Source organism: Plectropomus leopardus, chromosome 6 (genome assembly GCF_026936395.1).
Source record: "Plectropomus leopardus strain MGB_pleo_1.0 chromosome 6, ASM2693639v1, whole genome shotgun sequence".
Taxonomy (NCBI): domain Eukaryota; kingdom Metazoa; phylum Chordata; class Actinopteri; order Perciformes; family Serranidae; genus Plectropomus; species Plectropomus leopardus.
This window is the reverse complement of record NC_142181.1, coordinates 12424138-12449163: the sequence shown is the minus strand read 5'-3', so window position 1 is coordinate 12449163 and position 25026 is coordinate 12424138. Positions and strand designations below refer to the sequence as shown.

General features: G+C 39.6%; 1 protein-coding gene across 1 annotated transcript; it reads left to right on the top strand.

Annotated features, from left to right (window-relative positions):
- Positions 1-251: 251 nt before the first annotated feature.
- On the top strand, positions 252-23211 carry serpini1 (serpin peptidase inhibitor, clade I (neuroserpin), member 1). Its single transcript, XM_042487001.2, has 9 exons — positions 252-387; positions 12894-13182; positions 13571-13801; positions 14084-14278; positions 18575-18779; positions 19634-19731; positions 21419-21505; positions 22116-22205; positions 22295-23211. Exons 2-9 carry the CDS (start codon positions 12915-12917, stop codon positions 22369-22371), a joined length of 1251 nt encoding a protein of 416 aa, XP_042342935.1. The 5' UTR covers positions 252-387; positions 12894-12914; the 3' UTR covers positions 22372-23211.
- Positions 23212-25026: the final 1815 nt, after the last annotated feature.

Genomic DNA, 25026 nt, shown 5'->3' with positions numbered 1-25026 from the left:
CTAGCTTAATGTAGATTCGCCAAAAGAACTACGCATTCGCCTAAAAGGAAACTATGCTGAGGAAGTTTATTTAAGAGCTGTTATTAAGCTCTCATTCAAAGTAAAGCGTTAAATTCAAAAATATTGTGTCGTGTGCATATGTGGCAAACGGATAAAACACGAAGCCGCCGTCGGGAGGACAGAAACAGTTCGTCGAAACAAAGACGGAAGCAAGAGGCAGGGAGTCCTCTCGTTTCACGTCACCTCTTTGGTCGACGTTCATTGGACCAATCGCCGTGGAGGGGGCGGGGTCTGCGGCAAATGAAGAAGCAGCGAGCTGCGGTGCTGGAGGAGAGCAGCAGAGAGAGACCGCACACATCCATCCATCATACCTAACACCGTTTATCGGTAAGAGCCGTTTTATGCAATAACCTACAACTGGTTCAGTCACAAAAAGCTGCACAGATTTTTATAAATGACACGATAGGATAACAAACCTTAACCGCTCAGCTTTGTGAGATTTAAAAAAAAAAAAAAAAGCTTATTTCTGAGTTTGTCCACAGAAATATTTTTTATGGAGGTGTAGGAATGTGTTGGTGTAATGGAGGATTTTTATGCAGTACTATAAAGGGATTATGATGTTATAATCAACATGTGTGGGCTTAATAAGGGGGCGGGTGGAGACGCACACTGGAGCCAAACATATTTCTTCAAGCCTATTGATTAAAGCGCATAACCGTGTGTCCACCATCCAGTGCTGTTGAATTTTTGTCGGTGGTCTGCGATTGCATTGCTTGTTTTTGTTGTTTGTTTGCGAGTTTCACTGCTCAGACATTGCAGTGTGGTTCTTGTCCTTGAAATACAGGCAAAGGCGCAGTGAGTGAATGTGTGTGAATTAACGAGGCAGATTGTAGTAGCCTGGTCCTACCCTATCCCCACCCCCCCAACTCACACACACATACACACACACACCACTTGTTATTCCTTCATGCAGGTGTGTGTATGCGTGTGTTCATGGTGGTTGTGGTGAAAATCCATGTAACCTGCAGATTGAGCTGGTTCAAATATCTGAGAGAGAAACAAAATACATCTCTTGTAATGTAAAGCTAAATTATCATGATGTATTTATATGTGAAAATGACACTGAGGGGGATAAAGAGTGTGTCAACAATAATCATTTTGGTATCCCTCCTTCTCATGCCTCATTCTCTCAGTCCACCTATGATCTCTTTATCTCTGCAACTCTTATAATGGCCCCCTATCCTCATTTAGGCCCATAGTTTTAGCAGCTCCAGATTCAGAAAATCAGCATCCCTTTCAGTCATAATCTCACCGAATTAATCCCATATGCATCTGAATCACTGGTTAATCTCTGTTGATATCCTGCCGTTTCCTCCCTATCCCCTCCCATGGTGTTAGTGCGTGTATGTGTGTGTGTGTGTGTGTGTCCTGCCTATTCCCACAGTGTGCTGCATTAATTGCATTTCAATAATTAAATGTCTTTCAAATCAGCCTAGCGAAACAGAGCAAGGGAAGGGAGACGTAACTGACTGAATGCTCTGCACACAGCATGTGCATGTGTGCGACTGCCAAGCATAACCTTGCTTTTCTTTCTGTGTGTGTGTGTGTGTGTGTGTGTGTGTGTGTGTGTGTGTGCATATCCTGCTCTAAGAATAAGAGGAAATTTGCAGTAAGTACTTCAGTTGACTACAGATGCATCATCTCAGGCTAAACTCAACCTGTTATTTGATGCAGTATGAACTGAAGAAAAAAAATCTAATTTAATGTGTCTTTGTCCTGAAATACATTTATGCCCATGGTTACTGAATTTGAATTTACTGGAAAATGTTGCAGAACAAAAGCTTGACTGTGATCAGCATGAAAAAGTGCTTATTTGTCTTCCTGAATGGGATTCACATGAGAAGCATACTGAGAAAAAGCACGGCAGTTTAAGTTATATAATAAATTTACAGTATATAATTAAAAACATAAAGAAAGGTGGCTAAAATACATTTCAGTAGTTTTTCTTCTGCTCTTAAATTCACTTTTCCCTTTACTTTCTAAACAAACGTGCACACCAAAGCACCTGCACATACACACTCAGTCAGCAGGTTTGTCCCTCCGTTCATTCTGCTGCTGCAAAGACACGGGGGATTAGTTCATACCCGGCCAGAGAGGAGGATGAGAGCAGAGAGAGATTCAGAGAGAAAGAGGTCAGGAGTTATATCCGGGAGTAACAGAGAGGGTGAGAGGAAATCAAAAAAATGGGAATTACTTGTTTATTTGAATGAATGCATCAAACTGTGAGTGGTCAACATAAAATTAAATATATCCTCGTTTAAACACACACGCGTATGTGATAGGACGGTTTGAGATCAGATCAGCGAGGCAATATCATTTGACTGGAGACATTTATCGATACCATTTAGTACCGAGTTGTTTCGGTCGATATCTTAAAGGTACAGATTACTGATTAATTAATCATTAGTTTAAGCTATACATAAACTCAGAAAAGAAACCTCTAAAATATAGACATTATCGGATAAATTAAGCCAAGATACTAAGTTACCTTTTAACATTTATAAATAATTAGAGATGCACAATATTGGATTTTTTGTCGATATCCAATGTCGATATATAACAACTCCTTTGGCCAATACTGATATCTATATATCTATATATTATTGAAAAATTATGCAGCTTTTCCCACCAGAATCTTCTGACTAAATATGCCTCTTTATCTGTACGCCTGTACCCCAGTTTTTCTTTATTTTGATATGTATTTTCATTTTTTTGCTCATTTATTTTATCACCTGTTTGTCTGTTTTTGTGATTTCTGTTCTTCATACATACTTGTGTCATACTTTTATGTCTTTCAGATATTGTTCTGTTACCTGTATTATTTACATGATTTTTTTGTACATGTTCACTTTGTTCACTTTTTCATATTGGCAAAAATACACATGTTGGCCAAGTCCACTAATTTATTTAAAAGACAATATCAGCTGATAACAATGACGTGCAAGTATTATATTGCATCCCTAAAAATAATTATTTTTAACAGTACAAATTTTGGCGTTTGGTATATTTCTCAACAAAACTCAAGATTTCACAGATTTAAGGGGGTATTCAATACCATTTCACAGCAGTCTTGTCAACCTTTTACAGCCTGTGCAGCTCACATCAGCTCTCTGGTTCACACATATGCACACACTCACATGCAAGCTGGAAATCAGTCAATTGATTGGTGGTCCTGAGGAGTGGGCCGAGTGGAGAGGAGGGACGACGGGAAAGACAGAGACAGATTTCTCTGAGGAGGACAGTGAGTAGGTTGAAGTGATTTGGTAATACCCATATTTCCTCTCCTTCAGACTCCACGGCTCAAATACCAAATCAATTTGAATTATTCTCCTAATTGTCTCACTTGTCACCATCATTGTCTCACTCAATCTCTTCTCAATTTTCACACCTGTGTGCGAGCTAACCCCCTGCCCCTCCTGAAGCGAGCAAAATAATCACAGTTCAGTTTGTGAGCGATCCAAACACCCTTAATATCACCCTGCCTGCCATCTCTGCTGTCTCCATCTCACCGGGCTATCACTCCTCATTCAGCATCACCCGCCTTGTCTCCAGTTCTCACCTCCCCCCAAACGCGCACACCCACGCACACGTCTCCCCCATAGGACTAGTTGATAGTGACCTTTCCTGTGCTCCGATGTCTCCCCCGTCTTTAGTCCATTTGAAAAAGCCTCCAGTCTTTTCACTTTTACCACTGACCCCAAATAGAGGCCGATCCAATTACAGCTCAAACCTCCGATCTGTGCTCCCACAGCGCCGGAGCTGTGTGTGTGTGTGTGTGTGTGTGTGTGTGTGTATGTGTGTGTTTTCTGATATAGAGAAAGAAAAGAGACACTATTGAGTGTGTCTTGGCAGAGTGTGGGGAGAAGTCAACCATCTTGCCATGTCATGCAGGGGGTCGTTAGATATCACTGGCTCTGAGTCAAAGCTGTGTGTCCATTCAGCTTTTCAGTGCACTTCCTGTCTCTGTCTGTCTTTGCGTCTTCCTCTCTTCTGTGAATCCAAACCATATATCTTTTTTGTTTCTGTCTGTGCTTTTCTTTTTTTTTCTCTTTCTCAGTGTATTAAACTGTCTTTATACCTCTTTATGGCTTTGTGCATGTGTGTGTGTGTGTGTGTGTGTGTGTGTGTGTGTGTGTGCGCGCGTGTGTGTGCGTGTGTTCCTCTGGGTATCTCTGTTAGCAGGGATTAATTAAGGGTTTTTAACCTCTGTTTGCCCTCTGTGGAGTGTACAGTGAGCATCCTGGGACTTCAGGCAGGGTCCATAGCACGTTATGTCATTTTCTAACAAATGGCTGAATGAGCTGCAATGCTGGGCTGAGGATGGGGATGTGGGTAGGTTTTGTTTTTTGTTTTTTTCTGGCACTGGGATGGATATAAACTGCAAGGGCAGGGTTGTTTCTGTAAGTTTAACAGGTGCTAATGATCTATTGCTACACCCCCAGGAAACCAGGAAATACAGGAGGGCTCTTTACATATGAAACTATTTCTACACCATAAGTGATACTGTACAGTTGTTAGATATTCGGCCATTGAATCAATCAGGGTATTTCTCTCCACTAGTGGCCCTGCGTCACACATCTTGTGTTGCTTTCGCTATTACAGAATAAAGAATTATTTATAATACATTTCAAACTTAATTATAATTTCCTATACATGAGGAAATTCAATTCATTAAATTGGCCACTTAACAAATGAAATACTGCAAATGAGCCAATCCTGAAGTTGCTGGAGGGACAATTTCTGCTTTATAAGACGATACCCAGTGTTTTCCCTCAGATTTTACTGTCAAGTAGAATTTGATCTATCTGGAACATGAAGGTATTTTAACTAAATTTAACCAAACTAAACTCTATGATATATAAATAAAGTTATCATTATTATTATTATTATTATTATTATATTATATTTTTTAATTATTATCATACTTAACTAATCTAAAATTATGTTAGCTGTGATGTAGGTTTGGATGGTTGTTACCAAGATATTAAGAAATCCTGAATTTAGGGCTGGGTATCATTTTAAAACATTATGATACCAGTACTGATACCAATACCTTTAAAGCAATAGCAATACCCATAGTGTACTTCATTTGATATCAATAATGTGAATGGAGTGGCGTGTATACCATAAATCTCAAAGTAATTGGTCTTTTATTTTATTCAGTCACAACTGAATAAAACAAAAATTACTAAGAAATTTTTTTATTTTTTTATTTGTTGATTAATTAAAAATAAGCAACAAAAAAGAAAAGAAAAACATAAACAATCAAGAAAAATGACCTTAAGAAAGTGCTGAAAGTAAAAAGAATAAAAACACATGTATATTTCTATTTATTTCTTTAAGTTTAAATATATAATTATATGAATGAAAATATAGCTTTCAGAATATTTCTCCATATTTTTTGACAATATCTCATAATCCAGGTTTGAAAGGGTTAAACCACAAACAAAACTGCTTTGTTATTCTTACAAAAAAAATTGCATCCGTGAGATACAATACAAGCCACGTGGGCATTTAGCTGCTGTTGCCTGGTTTCTACAGTAGGTGTAAATAGGGGGAAAGAGCAGAATGGACAGCTTGATTGATGGGTTGTATCCACTTTATTGGTCATAGTAATAAAAGTCCCCAGCTGCCGTAGGAGTTTAGCACTTCCTTTTTCCTTGACTGCAATGGAGTTAAAGTCTCGACCCAGCGGTGGACTGTATTGCAGCCTCCTTGTGTAAATCTACTGTTACGTCTTGGGACTCTCCACATCGGTGGGTGAGCAATAGGAGAGAGACGGGTGTCTAATCAAACAGGGGAAACGTGAGACACTCAGACATGAGTGAATCAAGATTAATGATGTAGGTTTAATCTTTTTCAGCGTAAGTGTTCGTTAGTCTTTTTGCATTTCACTCGGTTCAAGACCTGAACAGTATGTAGAAAGTGGTCGGTATAGCGCCTCCAAGGAAAACTTGAAACTCATGAATGATAATCAGGCTCCATTATCTCTGTACTGCAAAGCCCTTTTTAAGTTAGTCATCTTCATGGTGCCAGATTGCTTTGCCATTTTTTAACAGAGCGTCCATTGCAGAAATTCAACATTTTTCGGGGCCCAGAGATAATCACAGACATCATTCTCTGCAGTTTATTCCCAGAGGGATAGGCCTTTCGTGAAATGGGATGTTAGCATTTGCACAGAATTCGTCAAAGCGCCAATGAGCTCCGGCAGTTTGGAAGTGTACTTAGAGCCTAAGTGAACCAGTGTGCCGTGATTTGAGCTAGAGCAGAGAAGTGGGTTAAAGAGGGAAATACTGTTGGGGGACTTTGCTGCAGCTCCGTTGCGATCGCTTCCAGAGAAAAGAAGAAGCTTGACTTGTTTTTGCAAAATTACTGAGTGCAGTCAGTACAATGTATGTGTGTCTGGGGAGCGAGTGTGTGTGTTTGTACCAGACAATGTCAGAGAGTGCATTGACTGACAGAACTGGAGCTGGTGTGAGGAGTTCTTGCAAAGAGAGAGGTTAGTCAGAAAATGCTGAGTAGTGTGTGAAAAAAGGAAAAGAGTTTATCTGCCTATATGGAGGGAGGAAGATATCTTTAAAGGGTAAAATGTCTCTCTGTCAGCTCTGCAAAACGAAAAATGTCCATCACTTGCAGTTGCCTTGGTAACCTTGGCTTGGATGTGGAAACGTGTACCTCAAAGTGTGTGTGTGTGTGTGTGTGTGTGTGTGTGTGTGTGTGTGTGTGTGTGTGTGTGTGTGTGTGTGTGTGTGCGTGCCTGTGGATTTGATCCGTGAATGAGGATGCCCATGTTTAATAAATTCCCCTGGCCTCCGAAGCATGCCGTCTAAAGGTGTTGGGTTTAAATGGCAGTAAGGATTAAGGTGCGTGCCGTGGATTTGGGTGACGTCACATTTTAATTGTAGAAATGTCAACTGCCGATCTATTCTGTCTGAGAATTAGGATTACACAGAGAGATTAGAGGCTGCTTTTAAAGGCCACTGAGTTTAATTGCATGGAATTAATCAAGTTGTCAGGATTAAACTCTTGCAACTTGAAACCATGAGAGATCTTCTGACATATTCAGTTCTTTAAGTCACGGGAGAGCATTTTACAGCTGGGTGTTGGGTTTCCTTGCTTACCTGGGAGGCATGCTGGGAACCCCACCTGAGTAGATTGGAGCCAAAGTTGGTCTTGTAGTCATCAATAGCTGCAGACAACATGCCGCAACTCAAAAGGTCAGAATGGTGTCAGCGTTACAAGGAATAGGCAGCCACCCATGGTGTTATTATCACACTCACACAAACACACACAGGCGCACACTCAGTGATGCTCCACACTACTTTCCCTGGCTTAACTGCATGGCTGGGTCTTTCCTTACACAGAGCGGGGCTGTCTGTCTCAGAAAAGTTCAGCTCCCACAGCTCAGAAGGTCAAGAACATTACCTCCATTTACATCTCTGCCAGCCGCCCCCTCCTTTCCCTCAGCCTTTCTTACTCTCTTTGGATCTCTCGAATTCACACTTCACTGTGTGACGCACGACATGTGAGAGCAGGTGAACGCACGTGACTGACTGTTTATTAACTGCAATACACCAGATTTGTGCCTTCAGGTGTCTGTTCATTTTTCTGGTAAAAATCATTAATGCGACAAAGCCATTTCCAAGGCTTTAAGCATAACTTCTGTGCCTGCAACACTGATTGCCCTCCCTGCCACTGTATAAGTCAAATCTAAACAATATGATCAGATTAAATATCTTACATTAAGTAATCTTAAGGGCCTAAATCGATTTGTCAATCGATCCATTTAACAATAGGCTGGTATTATTAACACACTCTTTATCAAATTAAAAGCACTCACATTCAAAGATCTGGTTGATTTCAAAATGGTTCAAATTATATACAGAGCTAAAAATCAGCTACTACCTAGTAGTATCCAAAAGCTGTTTCAAATGAAAGAAAATTTGAATGATTTGAGAGGAACTTGTATGATCAAGAAACAGTTAGTGAGGGCTAGCGCTACATATTATTGTTTTACCAACAAAGGTGTTAATTTATGGAATTTACAATGTTGTTTGCTGAATATGTCCGATGGGCATTCTGGTGTTGTTTTTCTCACTTATATTTTTATTTTCATTCTCCCATTTTATTTGGCATGTTTGAAATAAAGACCTAAGATTCTATACTTTTTCTCTATTTTTCTTCCTGCCAGCAAGTTTCACGAAAATTACCAAAACCAAAAAGAATTATGCATCAGTTTATCTCTCAGTATTTCCCCATGCTGTCTAGAGCTCTCAGCCCTAAGAGCATGTCATCCAACTTGTGCTGGGAAATTTTAACAGTTCACAATTATAATGATTTCTTTTTTTTTTTTTAAGGGCAGTAATTTCTTAAATGAGCAAAGCAATGTCATTTGTACAAATAAGAATCTAACTGTGCTGCAGTGAGTATTATTTAATCATCCATATTGCATTTATAAATCTAAATTGTTACATATTTAGGTACATGAACAACAAAGTGTCATGTGACTCCATTTTGTGTGAAGAAACTGTGTCCACTGAAATGGATTTCCATTTGCTGACTGATGTAAATGCAAATCCAGCTGGCACTTTGGTCACCATGCTTGTCAAAAGCAGTTTGTCAGAATACTTATAGACGGAGAACAAACAAGATGAAATGTAGACTGTCAATTTAAATGGACATAAAGTGGGAGTGACATGTGACGATGTGTGTTTTGCAAGAGACTGAGGAATAAAACTTCATTTCTTATGACCTAGATTGGGTTTATTGTAATATAGGCAGGACTGGCTGGCTCCAGCCACTCAATTATGAGATATTGCTTTGAGCAGTCCCCCAGGATGTTGCAATGTTGTGATTGCAACAGTAACACAAATTTAGCCAGTCCCCATGAATTATGCACAACCTTGCAACTTTGTCAAATTACAGCAAATTTAACATAAATTTCATGACTGAAAACAAGTCAGTGTCCAGACTGCACCAACATTTTAAGTTGACTAAATCTGAGAAGACATATTGAGGTTATTTTGTAACAATTCAACTTGTCTTCTCAAATTCAGTCAACTTAAAAATTCAAGGCAGACTAGACTCAATTTTTTTAAAAGACAAAACAAATAGTTTATTTTTACAGTGTTCGGGTGTGTGAGTACCACGCCAGGGATGGAGTCATACAAAAAGTGACTGGGCTAACTGTTAGCATCACACAGCTATCGTTACCTAATGGTTATTAATGAGTGCAACGACTGATTTTGTGTGAGATTTTTGTGGCTGTTTAATGGCTCAGTGTTGGACATTAGCCACTGCTGCTGTGTTAGTTAGCTTGTGTTAACGGGGCAGAGATAGCAGAAGGAGAGCAGCTCATGGAGCTAATAATTCCCCTCAAAACTTGTACATTTTTGGGAACCATTTTCAGGCGTAGATTGGCTGCTGTAGCAAGTATTTATGACAGGAGGACAGTGTATGTGGGAGCGAGTCAAAAGAACTACAGTGGCCATGTTTAATGGTAACACAAGAACTTGTCACCAAGTGTAGCTGTTTGATATGTTTTTACTAGTTTTTTGACACCAATGGGGATCTATGGCACAGAGGGATAATCATTTGCTACAGAGAATATTAGGATCAGTTCATTTTCGGTTTTGGTCTTTTTATAGAATTAGTTGGCAATAAGAAGTACTAGAGGATATAACCAAAATAATCCTTTAATGATTTGACATGATTGTGTCTCCCAGGTTGGATTGGCTTTATTTTGGAGGAGAAATTGTTTGTCACATGCCATAGCACAGCAGAGGAAAGGACAGCACACAACAGGATGGGGCGCTAATTCTCTGGCTGCTGCCCATTGTTGTTGTTGACACTCAGGTACATTGTGACCACAGTCACCTGCCGTACGACACAGTAGCAGCCAGCAGATTCCAGCCATGCATGGGACTGCCAACTGAATCATTTTTACAAACCGTATAATGCCAACAGCAGCAGACACAAACAACAAGACAAACATCCATGTGTTATTTCACACTTTATTTGCCATCTCTTGATATCTTTCTCCACTCCACTTTATGCTATATATCATTGACTCTGTCTTGTTTTGTTTAGGCAGCAGAAAACAATGTTGCCTGGCAACAACAGCGCCAGAGCGATGGCTTAGTGTGTGTATATTCCTTTTCATGTTAAAAGGTATAAGGGGAAGGGTTAAAGAGACTGAGAAGGTATGGAAGTGGACAGAAGGGGGGAGGTTGGTGATGATAGATAACATATGGACAAGATGGAGATGAAAGAGGGGGCGAGAAGTGTGTTGGCATGGAAAGATGAGGGAAAGGATGGAGGATGAGGAGGGATGTAAAGGCCGCTCCCTAATCAGTCATTCTATACAGACAGACAGACACTCATCCATTCACATGCAAAGGCACATCGCACACACGCACACACACACACACACACACACACTCACACACACATATACAGTGAAGTAGATTTTGAAGGAAAGGAGCTGATTTAACTCAAGATGATAAGAATGGCTATAAAATATGTATGAGCTCATTTTGCAGATGTGCTTTGAACAGCAATACTGACTGCAGTCAGCAGTACAGCTGTAGTAACGACACATTCACGTTGTTTATATAGTTTCTCTCTGCCTCTCATTTCTCTCTCCAGTCCCTTCTGTCTGTTATTTCTATGACTGTGCACAACTGTGTTTAACTCTTCATGTGTGTACTTTTACCTTTTTCTTCCCTCTTTATTCCCTTTTTTTAACCACATTTTATTTGGGGTTTTCAGTTTTAACAGATAATACATATAAATAAAATAGTCTTGGCAACACATATGGTGTACCATAAAATTAAAAAGTAGCAGTATCTGATCGGCTGCCATGATCAGAGCAGTTTGAATTCTCCTAATATTAAGGAAAGGTGCTTCAATGCTTCTTTTATAATCTCCTTTACCATAGGAGACAGTGGACCATCCTTAATGAAAGGGGAGAACTCCGTCCCACAGATCGTCATGGCACAATATTTATAGCACCACACAACATCCGCCGTTCTTTACGGAGTCACGAATTTTGTCACATCACACATCCACAGCCTGTGTGAGCTGAAACAACCTCAAAACACAATCCAGTCAACGAGAAAGATGTTTACTGTGCTGTGTGCTGCTTTTTAAGCTTTTATATGCACAGGCTTAAAATCAGATCTTTTCCCTGAATGTAGGCAATGTATTTATCAAAAAAATATGTCTGTTATTACTTCTTACATGCTCATTTAGTTATAATATTTCATTTTGTTTTATGTGTATTACTATTTACTGTTTTCTATAGCCTAATAGAGCTTCTAGCAAAAATATTTCATATGATTGTACTGTAAGCGAAAGGACAATAATCATCTCTACAAGATCATAATCAGCATATTAACAGAACACTAGTGGACATTTTAAGCCAGATGATGTTTTTAATTCAACATGTTGAAAGTGTTAAAATGAGAGTATGTACAGCAGTGTCTAACACACTGTACATATTTTGAGTAAATGTAAGTTAGTTTAACATAATCATATTGGGATTCTTGGCGATAAATATGAGGGGAAAGGAGGGTGAGTGGGAGCATTCACAGTGTGACAACTGTTTCTTTTCACAGAGACTGGGAGCGTTTATTGTCTTTTTTCATTTTAATTCTAACCTTGGTAATGAAAGCATGTTTTTCACTGGGTTGTCAGTGTTTAGCCTGCATAATGTGAAACAACAAGAAAGTAACACACAAACTTAATAATATAATAATATTAATATTAATGATTTCAATATTAATGTAAATAATAATAATACTATATTCTTTATATCTTAAAGCACACTTTTTAAGATCAACGTCACAAAGTACTTCAAGAAAGCAGCAAATCACTACATTTTTAAAAACAATTAAGAAAAAAACTATTATGGGCACTTTTGCTAGTCTGTCATCTGAACATCGTTGTTTCGTATAGGAGCCTAATGTAAGAGCACTGCAATTCTTTAAACACCACAGCTGTCTTTTCCTAGGTTCTTATGAATTCTCCTTCGCATCTTTCCTTGACCTCATGATGTTTTCTATTGAGGTTAAGGAAAAGTGGTTTGGAAAGTAGATTATTTGGATTTGTCGACCACAGCCTTGGTTTTATCTCTTCCTTAACCCACTGCCCTTTCATCTATATTCATTTAAATCCATTTTTTTCCTTTTATCCCACTCTTTGGCTTCCCAGCACTTTTCTAAGCAGACAATTAACAGTGTCTGTATGAATAATAGAGCCCTCTTTGCATTTATAAATTCATCTCTGCTACCATAATTTTTGAAGAATAGTTTTTTTTTACAAATGCATTCACTTTTGTTTTCATAATCTAAACTGGCACAGTGTTTGACTGGCAGATGTTTCCTGTCTCTCTCCTCTGATCTCTTTTCGTCATCCTACATCCTCTCTTTAATTTCATCTCTGTCTTCCTCGCTTCCTTGTCCTTCATCTTTTTTTCTCCCTTATGCAATCATCTTCTCTACCTTTATCTCCCTCCTTTCTGCAATCCTCCTCTCTCTACTTCTGGCTCTGTCCATGCCCAAATCGTTCTCCCTCTTTCATCTTATCCTTCCTGCATTCTCATCTGTTTTCCTTCCTCTCACACCTTTTTGGCTGCCCATCCCCCATCCACCCCTTCAATCAATCATTTTCTGTTCCTTATCCCTCCTGTTTCCTCCCTCTTTGCCTCATTAACTCTCCATCCTCTCCTTTTTCTTCTACATCTCCTTTCTCTTATCTGTCTCTCCATCATCACACTAACTTCTTTATCTCTCCATGTAACCTTCCACTCCTGACATCCCTCTTTCTCTCAGCTCTCTGTGGTCTCTGCTGCGATGTTGATCCTGGACGTGTTGTCCCCGCTCCTCCTCCTCTCCATCCTGTTGCCGCGCTACGGTTGCCGGGCGGCAGACATTCCGGAGGACACTATATCAGAGTTCTCGGTCAGACTGTACCACCGGCTGCAGGCGGCAGGGGATCAGGATAACATCATTTTCTCTCCGCTGAGTGTGGCTGTGGCCCTGGGCATGGTGGAGCTGGGAGCCAGGGGCGCTTCACTGGAGGAGATACGACAGGCTGTTGGATTCAGCCACCTGCTGCCAGGTGAGAGACACTCTCATAAACACATGCTAACCAGCATGGGGGTCAAAGGGAAAGTCTTTGTTAAAGTCACAAAGTTTGATTAAAGGTGCACTTATCCAACTTTGCACATTAATTTCAATTATCTCATCACTTTTACTTAAAATCTTCTTGCAATATTTTGGCCATTTTGTAAGTTACTCGTTGTCTCATGTTTTTGAAAGAAATCGTGCAAATTTGCTCAGGTATCAAAGGGTTAATCAATAAAACCAAAAATGTCAGGGCTGTTTCTTTGCTTTAATTGAACCTTTACTGTATCATTGTTTGACATTAGTGTATGGATCTTTTCCACAGTACTCTGTATACACACTTGCAGCTTGAATGTGTGTGTGTGCCTCCCTCTGCTATCCAGGTGTGGAGTTCTCTTTGCTCCAGAACCTGACCGCAGCTCTGTCCGAAGAAGACACCCACTGCGTGATACGATTTGCAAACAGCCTCTTCCTGCAGGAAGGCGTCACCTTTAACCCAGAGTTTCTGCATCTCATGAGGAAATACTTCCGGGCTGATGTGGAAACAGTAGACTTCAGTGAATCAGCAGCCGTGGCCGAGCAGATCAACAACTGGGTGGAAAATCATACTGAGAGTGAGTGAGAGAGAGAGAGAGGGAAAGAAGCAGATGAATGATGAATATATTATTACATTTCCAATCCCAGCATATAGTGACATGGAGTTGTGTCATTGTTTCTTAGATCAGATGATCTGAAAACAAAATTTAACGAATACATTTCCAACCCCCAGTTGCACAAATCTTTATCCTTATCCTTGTGTGCGACTTCAAAAGCTGCATCACAGCAGGAGCTGTCCTCAGGCTAATGAATTTAATGTGGATCCTACAGTAACACACTGAATAAATCACTCCCTACAGGTAAGATCCGTGAGCTGCTATCAGCTGAGGACTTCAACAGCGTGACCCGCCTGACCCTGGTGAATGCGGTCTACTTCAGAGGCTCCTGGAAGAACCAGTTCAGACCAGAAAATACCAGAACCTTCTCCTTTAGCAGAGACGATGGCTCTGAAGTCCAGACGCTCATGATGTACCAACAGGGAGACTTCTACTACGGTAGGAAGGAGCTGCATGTGTGTGTGTTTCGATTTGTACTTGTGGCTCTTTTTCTGGAGCCCTTGAATTTCAGCTCACATTTCCTGAGGTTATTTAAAATGTTAATCTTAGATCTGAAATATTCATATTTGGAGTGTTATTCCCAGGAAAGCCTCGTCTTTTTTGTTCAGTGAGCTTTGCTGGTAAAATCTTCTTCCCTTGCACAAACTCCTCTGATACGTCAGTTTGATTTAGTAGTATATACTTAAAGGCTATCTAAGCTTTACTGTGAAAGTCTGTCTTAAGTCATATAATACTATATCAGGTTTACTGAATCTATTCTGACAGTAGATAGAACAAACACACTGTTTTTGTATTTATTATATATATCTAATTTTGTATACCTTCACATACCTGTGTGCTGAGGGATGCTTTTTTAATGTGAATTTCCAAATCTCTCTGGAGAGACCTTTTTCCTCTCTTCAAATTAATACAATACATACAATTTTCACATGCAGCATGCACGCTGTGAAGTGCAAATTTTATTTTTTTTTATGGAAGAAAAATTTGTTTCAAAAGGTCAGTGACTGAAACAATAACATACTGTATTGTTCTATGAGGTGCTGGAACAAGGCAAGGGATGTTATGACAAGAATTTCAATTTACAATATTATCCCAATAATCATCGAACTATGCTTAAAACTCTTAAATGGCACCGAAACATACTGACATCACTCTACCTTACATTTTGTTTAAAAAAACAACAACATATATTTGTACTGCATCACAGATAGGACAGATCTTTTTTGTGCTCAACAATCTTAAAAAGCAAGGCTATTTTCAACTATTTGAAAAGGAATCATATCTTTCAATATGAAATGTGTTTTTGAGGTTGGTGCGTATGCAGCCTCTTTTTGCAGAGACTCCATCATTGTTAGTTGCCAGCAGTCTCTTTGAATGCTGTTGGACCCAATATTCACAATTACATTCCAAAAGTGGAAAGTCATCATGATCTATTTATTGTAAGTGTTTTTTAGCATTAATAATCTGTGGTAAAATCATATTGTCCCTTACCCACAACTAACTAATTAATTGTTTAGTCTGAACAGTAATGTCACAAAATAGTGAAAAATGTAAATTGCACACTACCAGTGCACAAGGTGACATCCTTACATTGTTTGTTTTATCATGCCAAGATACAAGACCCAAAGATTTAAGTTTCCATCCATGTAAAACAGTGAAAAGCTGAAAATTCTCCATTTTAAAAATGTATTATTTTATTTAACCTTTATTAAACCAGGTTGGTCCTATTGAGAGTAAAAATCTCTTTTTCAGGGGAGACCTGGCCAAGACAGTCAGCAATGAAAACACAAAGTTGCAGACAGAGACACAAAGGGAGATAAAATATAATTCACAAGCACTAAAATTTGCATTAGAAGAGAACTATCTATCAGTCAAAAGAGAACTCTCCGGGGGTCATTTGCACAACCAGGCAGGCTAAAGACAACGAAATTCTGTAGAATCTGCTACTAACTTTCTGCTTACTAACTCTTTCATTTTAGATTTAAAGACATTTAGTGACACCAGCTCCTTGAGTTTCAAGTCATTCTGAAAGAAATTCCAGGCTGAGGGTGCAGAATACCCAAAGGCCCTTTTCACAATTTCTGTCCGAGTATTTGGGACCGAGAGCATAAAGAGGTCCTGAGAACGCAATGAGTACTGACCGGTACTTTTCTGCACTATGAAAACACAGAGAAAGTGTGGAGAAAGTGTGGGAACAGACCAAGAATCGCTTTGTAAATAAAGGTGTACCAACTTAAGAGCCTTCGGGTTGCCAGAGCAGGCCATCCTAACTGAGAGTTCAACTCACAGTGGACTTTACAATTTGTAATGAATCTCAAGGACGCATGATAAGCTGAATCAACCAAATGGAGACACTGAGCAGAGGCATACATGTACAAAACATCACCATAGTCCATAGCTCAATTTTTGTTATCCTCTTGCTGTTGTTTCCCCCCTATGTGACAGTTTGACATTCGAGTGTTATGTAGCTAAATCTAGTGAGGCATTACATGTATTTTGCTGTCTGGGTTTATTTTCTGAATGGTTGCTGTCGTTAAATTCCTGTTGAAGTTTTGCATGCCATAAACAATTTTAAGCTTATTTTATCAAACTTATTTGTGGGCTAGAGCACTATGCATGACAGATATTGGTGTATTTGGTGTTTTGCCAGCACTGTGATGTGTAAGACTTTTTGTACCAGAGTCCTGCAGGTTGGCTAGTGCTGTTACATCTAAATGACTCCAGTCTCTCTTCTATGCATCTAATGTTTTTTTTTTTGTTTTTGTCTGACGTACTGCCAAAGACTGTTAAGTCAGATTCTTACTGCACTGCAACTAAAGTTGGCGCGTTTGAGTTATTTTGGTGCAGTCTGTATGTGTGTAGTGAGCTTTCACACTTGCATACACCTACGTTCATAGGATGCACACATACTCATTCTCACACAGTCAGGATCATGGAGATCTGTGTGTGTGTGTGTGTGTGTGTGTGTGTGTGTGTGTGTGTGTGTGTGTGTGTGTGTGTGTGCGTGCATGCGTGCATGTGTGTGTGTTTGGTGAGCGTGGCGTCTGTGTGGATGCAGAACAGGGACAGGTCCTTGGGGAGAAGTCTGCGTTTGCATTCTCATTTTGAAGCACAATCATGTTGGTTAAGTAAAATGTTTTGGGGAAGCCACACCCCGCTCTCTGCTGCAATGTGGCCTCGCTCTGCATCAGCAGCTGTTACACAGAATTCTACATGTAAGTTAATGGAGGATCATAAGTCTTTTTGTTGTGATTTTCCCTTTTAAGCAGCTTCAAAAGAAAAATCATGTGCCAAGATTGGGATAAAGGCTGGCAGTGTTAATTGCTCTATAATCTCTGTCTTGCACTGCAAATAGCTAAGTAAGAGAGATAATCTTATATTTAGACTTAAAATCTAGTTGGACTTGTTTTGAGCATAAAAGGATTATCTCGTCCTAACTAAGAAACACTGTCTCACTTAATTCAAGTAAATGTTTGTTGGCTTGTCTTGATTAAAATGGGTTTTGTTTAATTAGACACAAGAGACAAGTCTCTTAAAGATCCACCTTACAATGATCAAGATATCACTTTCTCTGCCTCTGTAGTATATCTGTAAGCATATATCAGGTCTTACAGATGTTTGTGTGTGATCACTTGTGTATTTGTCTCTGAATGTGTGTAGGCCGTTGTATTTGTATGAGTACCTGCAAGGATTTTTTCTTTTTCGATGGTTATCTCCAAGTCTAAAAAGCTAAGCCAATGCTGAAGTGCTTTAGACCTGCCTTCTCTCTAATGGCCAGCAGGGGGTGACTCCACTGGTTGCAAAATTAAGTCTTTGAATGTGACATTAACTCTTGCCTTCTTCCCCTTAACCTAACCATCCGTGACTTTGTCACCTAATCCTAACCGTCCGTGCCAGCATGTGCGTTTGTTGACATTCAGGTGTTGGTTGCCATGTGCACATATAAGCATGTGCAGTGTCATCCCACCATGTGCATTTGTTGACATCACAGTGGCGGCATCCCAGAACGTAAATATCAGATGCAGAAGGATATCAAACTCGAAATATGTAGACCTGAAAGTATCCTGACAAAGCGGCAACATGGATGAGTTTGGATGAGAACACATTGGTATGCTTTAAGTCGCTGTGACGATGGTGTCCTTGGGTTCTCCATCAGATCCACCTCTTGCTCCTCCATAGCTCCACCCTCTCTTCCAAATATGGTCACTTCTGGGAGACATGTACGACACGATACACCCCTATATAGCTAGCTGATCACTATCTTAACAAATTTTGTCGGGACTTCTGTTCTGGGACTTCTGTTTCTGGGCCAAGGAGTGAAAGAAGCTGATCATGGATTGGTGTGTAAAAATGCAGCTAGAGGGCCACAAACCAGTGGATGATGTCAAGGTGGCTACATCCACTTCTTTTATTCAGTCTTTGGGCATTGTACAAAAAATAGCCAGACTCATCCTTTACTGCTGAACTTCAAACAACTTCAAAGAGAATGTCAAACGCTTTCACACAACTGTAACTAAAGCCTTTAAAGTCAGGCATCAGTGCTTTTTAATTAGCTCATCAAGAAAATGACCATGCGTGCTTCAATCAATACAGTTGATCAATATGCTTTAACATGCTGCTTATGTTCCTCCTCAGCAAAGTTCACAAACCCATTACATGAAGCGCCGGTACATGTGTGTATGTGCATGGCTGCACATTTTTTCAGTGCTTGCATATGTCCCCCCCCTCCACCAGGTGAATTCAGCGATGGCTCACAGGAAGCTGGCGGTGTGTACCAGGTGTTAGAGATGCCCTATGAAGGGGAGGACATGTCCATGATGATCGTTCTGCCTCGGCAGGAGGTGCCCCTGGCTTCCCTGGAGCCCATCATCAAAGCACCGCTGCTGGAGGAGTGGGCTAACAATGTCAAACGGCAGAAGGTGGAAGTCTACCTACCAAGGTGAGAAGTTTCACACACAAGCAAAAACACATGCATGCATGCCATACAATATTCTCTGTTCATGGCACCATTGTGTTTTGGTAGTTTTGTGCAACCAATTTATCTCATCATACCTCAGTTACTTAAGTATAAAATAGAGATTAGTGATCTTCCATCATTGGAAGTCTATTTCTTTATTAATGTTGCTGTAAAATGGCAGTTCCTAAAAATAGATTTTTCATTCCAAGGGCATCAAAATCTGTTATATACCACAAATATGTAAAATAGTGTACCAGTCTCAGGCAATTAAAGTCAAATGAAATGTCATAAAAAGTCATAGTATATGCCACAGAAATGTCAAAAAGCATGATAGCATAGTCTGCAATAAATATGTCATTAAAATGTTAGTGTAGTAAATCATAAAAGAATTCAGGGGAAAAAAATCAAATTATAGTGTGCCGACATCCTAAACAATCTCAGTGTAGTCTGAAAAAAGGCCATAAAAAATATCGACTGAACCAACAAATGGACTTTACTATGTGGACACCATGTAATTCACATTTGGCTAGCTACAGTATGAAGGAATGTTTAAATGTAAATTACCACCACATAGTGATGGACCTTCAGAAGTTGCACAGTCAATTTTTCATTTAAAACTTGAATAAGTATGTACAAGCACTGTGCACATGCATGCAAAGTGATAACAACATACCTTTAAATATTTAAGCCAATGCCACTGTAGCAAAACATAATAAGATACACAATAGACTTTGATGTCTGTCAACTTAAGCTGTATGTTTTGTGACTAGATGATAAATTATCATCCACCTCAAATTTCTAACCATTAACACGTGACTGCTGACTGCGCTGTCAAGGTTCAAAGTGGAGCAGAAGATCGACCTGAGGAGCACTCTGCAGGAGCTGGGAATAAAGAATATCTTCACTAACGATGCTGATCTCTCTGCCATGACAGGTAACACTCAGCTGTATAGAAAACCACAGACACACATGCAAATCGCTGAAAGAAGGGACACAGATTGCCATAAAGGGCACATAGATAAAACACAAATAGTAAAAGAAATAAACTTCAAGAAGGATTCAGTATGAGAGGTTGATTCAATATTTCTGCTCCTTGGCTGCATTAAAGTTGCCTCCGGTGCTTTCTCAGGTAACCAAGGTAACTGGCACCAAGTGGGCAGGTCAGGAGCTGTCACATCATGTGGTAAAAATAGATCAGGAGAAAGAGAGAGAGTTACATACACAGAGGCAGAGGAAAATAGATGTAAAGACTTTGCATCTAAAGCAAAAATATAAATAAAATAAATGAAAAAAGGTAAATACTCCTTACAGAGCCTTATAGAGAACAACTACATCTGACCAAAATGCATCAGCAAATCACAGTTGACAAATCCTTAAAAAACTCAAGATGCTTCATGCTTCATTCTGAACAGCTTGTTCTTACTGTTCCTGTGGAGCTAGTATTTAATTGTGAAACACAATCTGCAGTCTGTACTGGACTTCAGCACATCTTGTACTAGCTCAACATGTGCTCAGAGGAGACGTTCTATTCTGGCAGGTAGATAGAGATAAGAGGGTATTTTAAAATGCTTTTAATCAACTCATAAGTTTTTTTCTGTTTGGGTAGAGAGCACTATTTTTTGAATGAGACTGCATGATGTCATCCCATGCACTAGTATAAATGTTGATTTTACAAATATGTGGTTGTGTTACAGTGTACCCTGAGCTTTAAAGAAATACTTCACCCCCAAAATGTTCTTCAAGAATTTATGAGTTCTTTTTACATGCGCAACAACAGCAGAGGAGGGCTTGCACACAGAAGAAAAAAAGAATCAGAATGAAGTCTGTATTTCACATGTTGCAGGGCTGTACAGACAAATGTGCAAAAGTGCATGGAGTGCAGAGGTGCAAATGTTTAAGTCCATGCTGGACTTTCCTCAGTAGAAAAATGAAGCATGCATACTGGTTCACCACACATATAGGTTACTCATACAGGTGCAACTACTCAGTCATCAGGAGCTTGATTGTGCACACATGTGGTCAATTAACAGGTCACATCATGGCAAGTTCAGCAACCATCATTCAGAAACACAGTCCCAAGCAAATGCTGGTGTAAATGCATACAATGATGGAATACAAACTGGAAATGGAGCAACTGGTGCAGGGAGAAAATAAAAAGATAAAATAAAATAAAATAAAATAAGAAAAATAAATAAATGAATAAATAAAAAAGATAAATAAAAATGAATAAAAAATATTGAAATGCAGACCTCAGTCTGATTCTTTTATTCTTCTGTGTGCGAGTCCTCCTCTGCTGTTGCTTTGTATTTCCCTGGCTACCGCACCAGAAAAGAAGACTCAGGCGCAGCTAATTCCATGCCTTCTAGTTTCTTCTTACGTGCAACCAACGTGAACCAAGAATCCAAGCGAGGCATGCAAGAAATACAGTTTTCTTCATGAATTCAAAGTAACACAGGTTCATGTTGTGTGAAGTATTAATTTTAAAATGTGCTGGTTCACAGACTATGAGTGTCATCCTGCAATAAGACTCAGCATCATGTTGTCATCACATCTCACAATGACTGATGAGTGATCCAAAAATAAAGTGATGATCTGTGTGCTTTTGTGCGTGTATGTGACAGATGGTAAGGACCTGTTCATTGGGAAGGCAGTTCAGAAGGCTTACCTGGATGTGACTGAGGAAGGGGCAGAGGGAGCCGTTGGGTCAGGTAGACTTCATCTTTTTCTCTATATCATAATCTCTCTGATCAGTAACATTATTAATACATACTTGGACTGGGTACTGTTTAATAAAGCCCATTACCAGTTCCAATAAATTACTTCATTTGATACCCTATTTTTCTATGACTGGTGCAAATTTGATACTTATCATGTTAATGAAAGCATTCAGTTAACTGTAAAATACCACCAGACACCACAGGCATGACATAAAGTCATACTCAAGAACATTTTGGTAGCATGTAAGCTCATTTAACTGCCAGTTCTGTCAAACACACTGTGCTCGACCACACTAGACAATTTGGGTTGTAGCTATTGTATCAGTGAGTCAATCAAGTGTCACAAATAAGGCTTGCAGTGACTGGCAGCAAGTAAAACTATACAAATAGTCTTTTTTTTGACGTAAGAAGTTTCCATTTGTTCAGCTAATAGCTCAAAAGTATTGATTACCAATACTCAGCTCTAGTAGTGACAGAACATAACATTTTCTTTGAGTGAATTGGCTTCTACAATAACATCAAGCCTTACTAAACCCTGCCCCTCTCTGTCTGAAAATAATGGTGTTTGTTTCCCCCTTTCCCTTTCCTCTCTCTCTCTTAGGAATGATCGCCCTGACTAGGACTTTGGTGCTGTACCCACAAGTCATGGCCGATCACCCGTTTTTCTTTGTCATAAGAAACCGGAGGACAGGTTTGTGTGCCGTCATACATGTAAATGTGCCTCTTTTATACAGTATGTGTGTTTTGACCCAACTTTCTATTCGCCCCCTCCTCTCCCAGGGTCCATTCTCTTCATGGGCAGAGTCATGACCCCTGAAGTCATCGAGCCCAACGACCATGACTTTGACTCTATGTAACTGCAGTGTGAGGTCACTCACTCTCAGATCCTGACGTCATAGCTACCTATCCTCTATATCACCATCTCCTGCTGTGTTTTATACTCTTGAGAAATTAAAATACAAACTGAATATTATACGATGTATTATATATTGGAAAATGACATACAACATATAATGTGACTGTGTTTTGATACTGGAAGCTTTAAACTCTTGGACACAGAGATGCAGAAAGAGGAAGCTGTACATATTCTCTGGTAAAGGATTGTTTGTATATGAGAAAGAAGAACACATGATATGTAATCCACGCACAACCCCTTTAAGTTCAGCAGCTTCGTACTCACTTGCACCCACACAGGATGCACAGAAAAGGTTTTCTCTCTACTTCTTTAAAATATATTTACTCTTTATCACTCCAGATACAGTACGTGCACACTGTAAGTTTCACACTTTAATTATATCCCTGTACATTTGACATTGTGTTCTATATATACATATATACTCAGTATTTATTGCAGAATAAACGTGCAAACATTTTGTCCCTATACAATGAATCTTAGTAATACATCTGTTTCAGACAGTATTCTAGACATTTTTTACACTGTAGGCACATGGCTAAACTGCTGATGAACTAATATGCCTTATCACATCTGAGTGGTTGATTAAGCCCCAGCTGGGCATCTCACAGGTGAGCGGAGGGGAATGCTAAACTAAAGCAGGTTGCTATAGAGACGGACCAGAGCATGCAGGCGCACTGAAAAAGATCTGCTGCACCGTTTTGGATGTACGGGGAGAAACAGTAACACCAGCTGTATTCAGTCTTTTACTCAATAAAAACATGAATGTGTTCCCATTAGAAAACTGCCTTTGTGTTTTTACTGTATGTGCTTAAAGGCATTTTTGAATATAAGCTGTATTTTCAAAACAGTATGGGTCGTCCACAGTAGGTGGTTCTTTAACAGCACAGGTTCTTTAAATAAATGATTTGCTGAGATTTAAAAAACATGCAATGCTTTAGGAGATTATGAAACCAGTTTAGAAAAAGTCCATTATGTATTCAATGCCTGAATATATAATGGACTTTATATAATGCCCCAAGGATGGCTGTTACGGTGGAACGGCCAGCCGTCAGGCAGAAGTTGGCTGTTCAACCGTAACTCAGTTTCCCAGGGCAGACAATGTCCTGCCAAGGCATCTTGGAGTGGTGTCAGGCCTGTGACATCACCGAGCTACCGCAACCACAGACACACACACACACACACACACACACACACACACACACACACATTGCTGGGCCAAGCAGGGATATACTGTGACAAGGATGAATGAGGCCCGCATGTTGAGTCATTATGTTCATAATGGAAGAACATTTTTGGCCTGGTGCATCTCATAGGTAAAGGAAATGTACAAAGAAAATATACAATCTATTAACTGTATGTGCTCATAACTGTTTGTCTCTCTCTAATACAGTGAAACTAGATGGCACTTGGCTTGTGGTGCTCAAAGCCCCCAAAAATACACTTGAAAAACTCAAAAGCAAAGTGTCTTTCCAGAAATCCTGAATTGGATAATCCACAGATCTTGTTTTGAGCATAGGCTCTTTGGTTTTGAGCAGTTTCCTGTGGGAGCTATTTTCTTTACCCAAACTACTACAGCCATCAACCACATCACTGTAAAGAAGGAAGCGTGCTGTGAGGTCACCTAGCACCACTGGGCTAGCTAACATTACAGCTCAGTCAAAGGTGATGCCATTAATAATGGCATTATGCGCAGTCATGATTTCTAAAAAGAAATTACTGTTGAGTTGTTTGGGGTTTTTTTGCGCTTTGAGCACCCCAAGCTGAGTGCCATCTAGGCAGACATTTCTACAACCGATATCCAACACTCAACAACTCGCATCAAAGCAGATTATAGATTGATAAATATCCCTACATGTAAGAGGAAACATATTTATTTCTGATTTAGGGGTGAACTGTCCCTTTATGCAAATAATCAATATTAAAGAGTAATCTCATGAGTGAAACAAGAGTCGCACCACATTTAATTAAACACTACTAAAACAACCAACACACCTAATACTGTCTGCATGGCACTGGCATGCTGAGAGAAATATATTAGGAAATAAACTTTAATTACATCCCCGACAGCTGTTCCCTGCCATTGTATAAGCATTTTTGCTGTGTTAAACACACACACACACACACGCATACACACACACAAAGAAAAGATGCTTTGATGTGACAGCAGCCATCCCTTTCCTCAGTCGATGTTTTAGGAACACCAATTATCTATGACATTACTGTCACACAACATGAAACAGATCATAAAAGAACAAAACAAATCCTTTTAATCATGACCAGCAAAAGCAGATATAGGTTATGCACTGTAGATTACTACTGTAAGTGACAAATCAGTCTGCAAATAACCAGCAAAGGCGATAGCTCTGCTAAACACAAGTTAGTTCAATGTCAGTGGGAATCATTTCCACAGTCCCCTGCAGTATCAGGGGTTTTCATTTACCTCTATGAAATATCTAATAGCTTTTTCATCTCTTCAGTGCGCACAGTGTGTTTCAGTGCTGCAATATCTTAAACACAACGAGCTGCATTGTTGAGGAACGACAGCCCATGGGTGTCGGAAGTGAGGATCTAAATTACTTTCACCAGCTGGTATGAT

Bases quoted from the DNA above. Each gene is read 5' to 3' on its own strand.
- serpini1 (XM_042487001.2), top strand. From the start codon at position 12,915: ATGTTGATCCTGGACGTGTTGTCCCCGCTCCTCCTCCTCTCCATCCTG. The intron at 14,279-18,574 runs GTAGGAAGGAGC...CCCCTCCACCAG, and splicing joins ACAGGGAGACTTCTACTACG to GTGAATTCAGCGATGGCTCA. The intron at 18,780-19,633 runs GTGAGAAGTTTC...TGCGCTGTCAAG, and splicing joins GTGGAAGTCTACCTACCAAG to GTTCAAAGTGGAGCAGAAGA.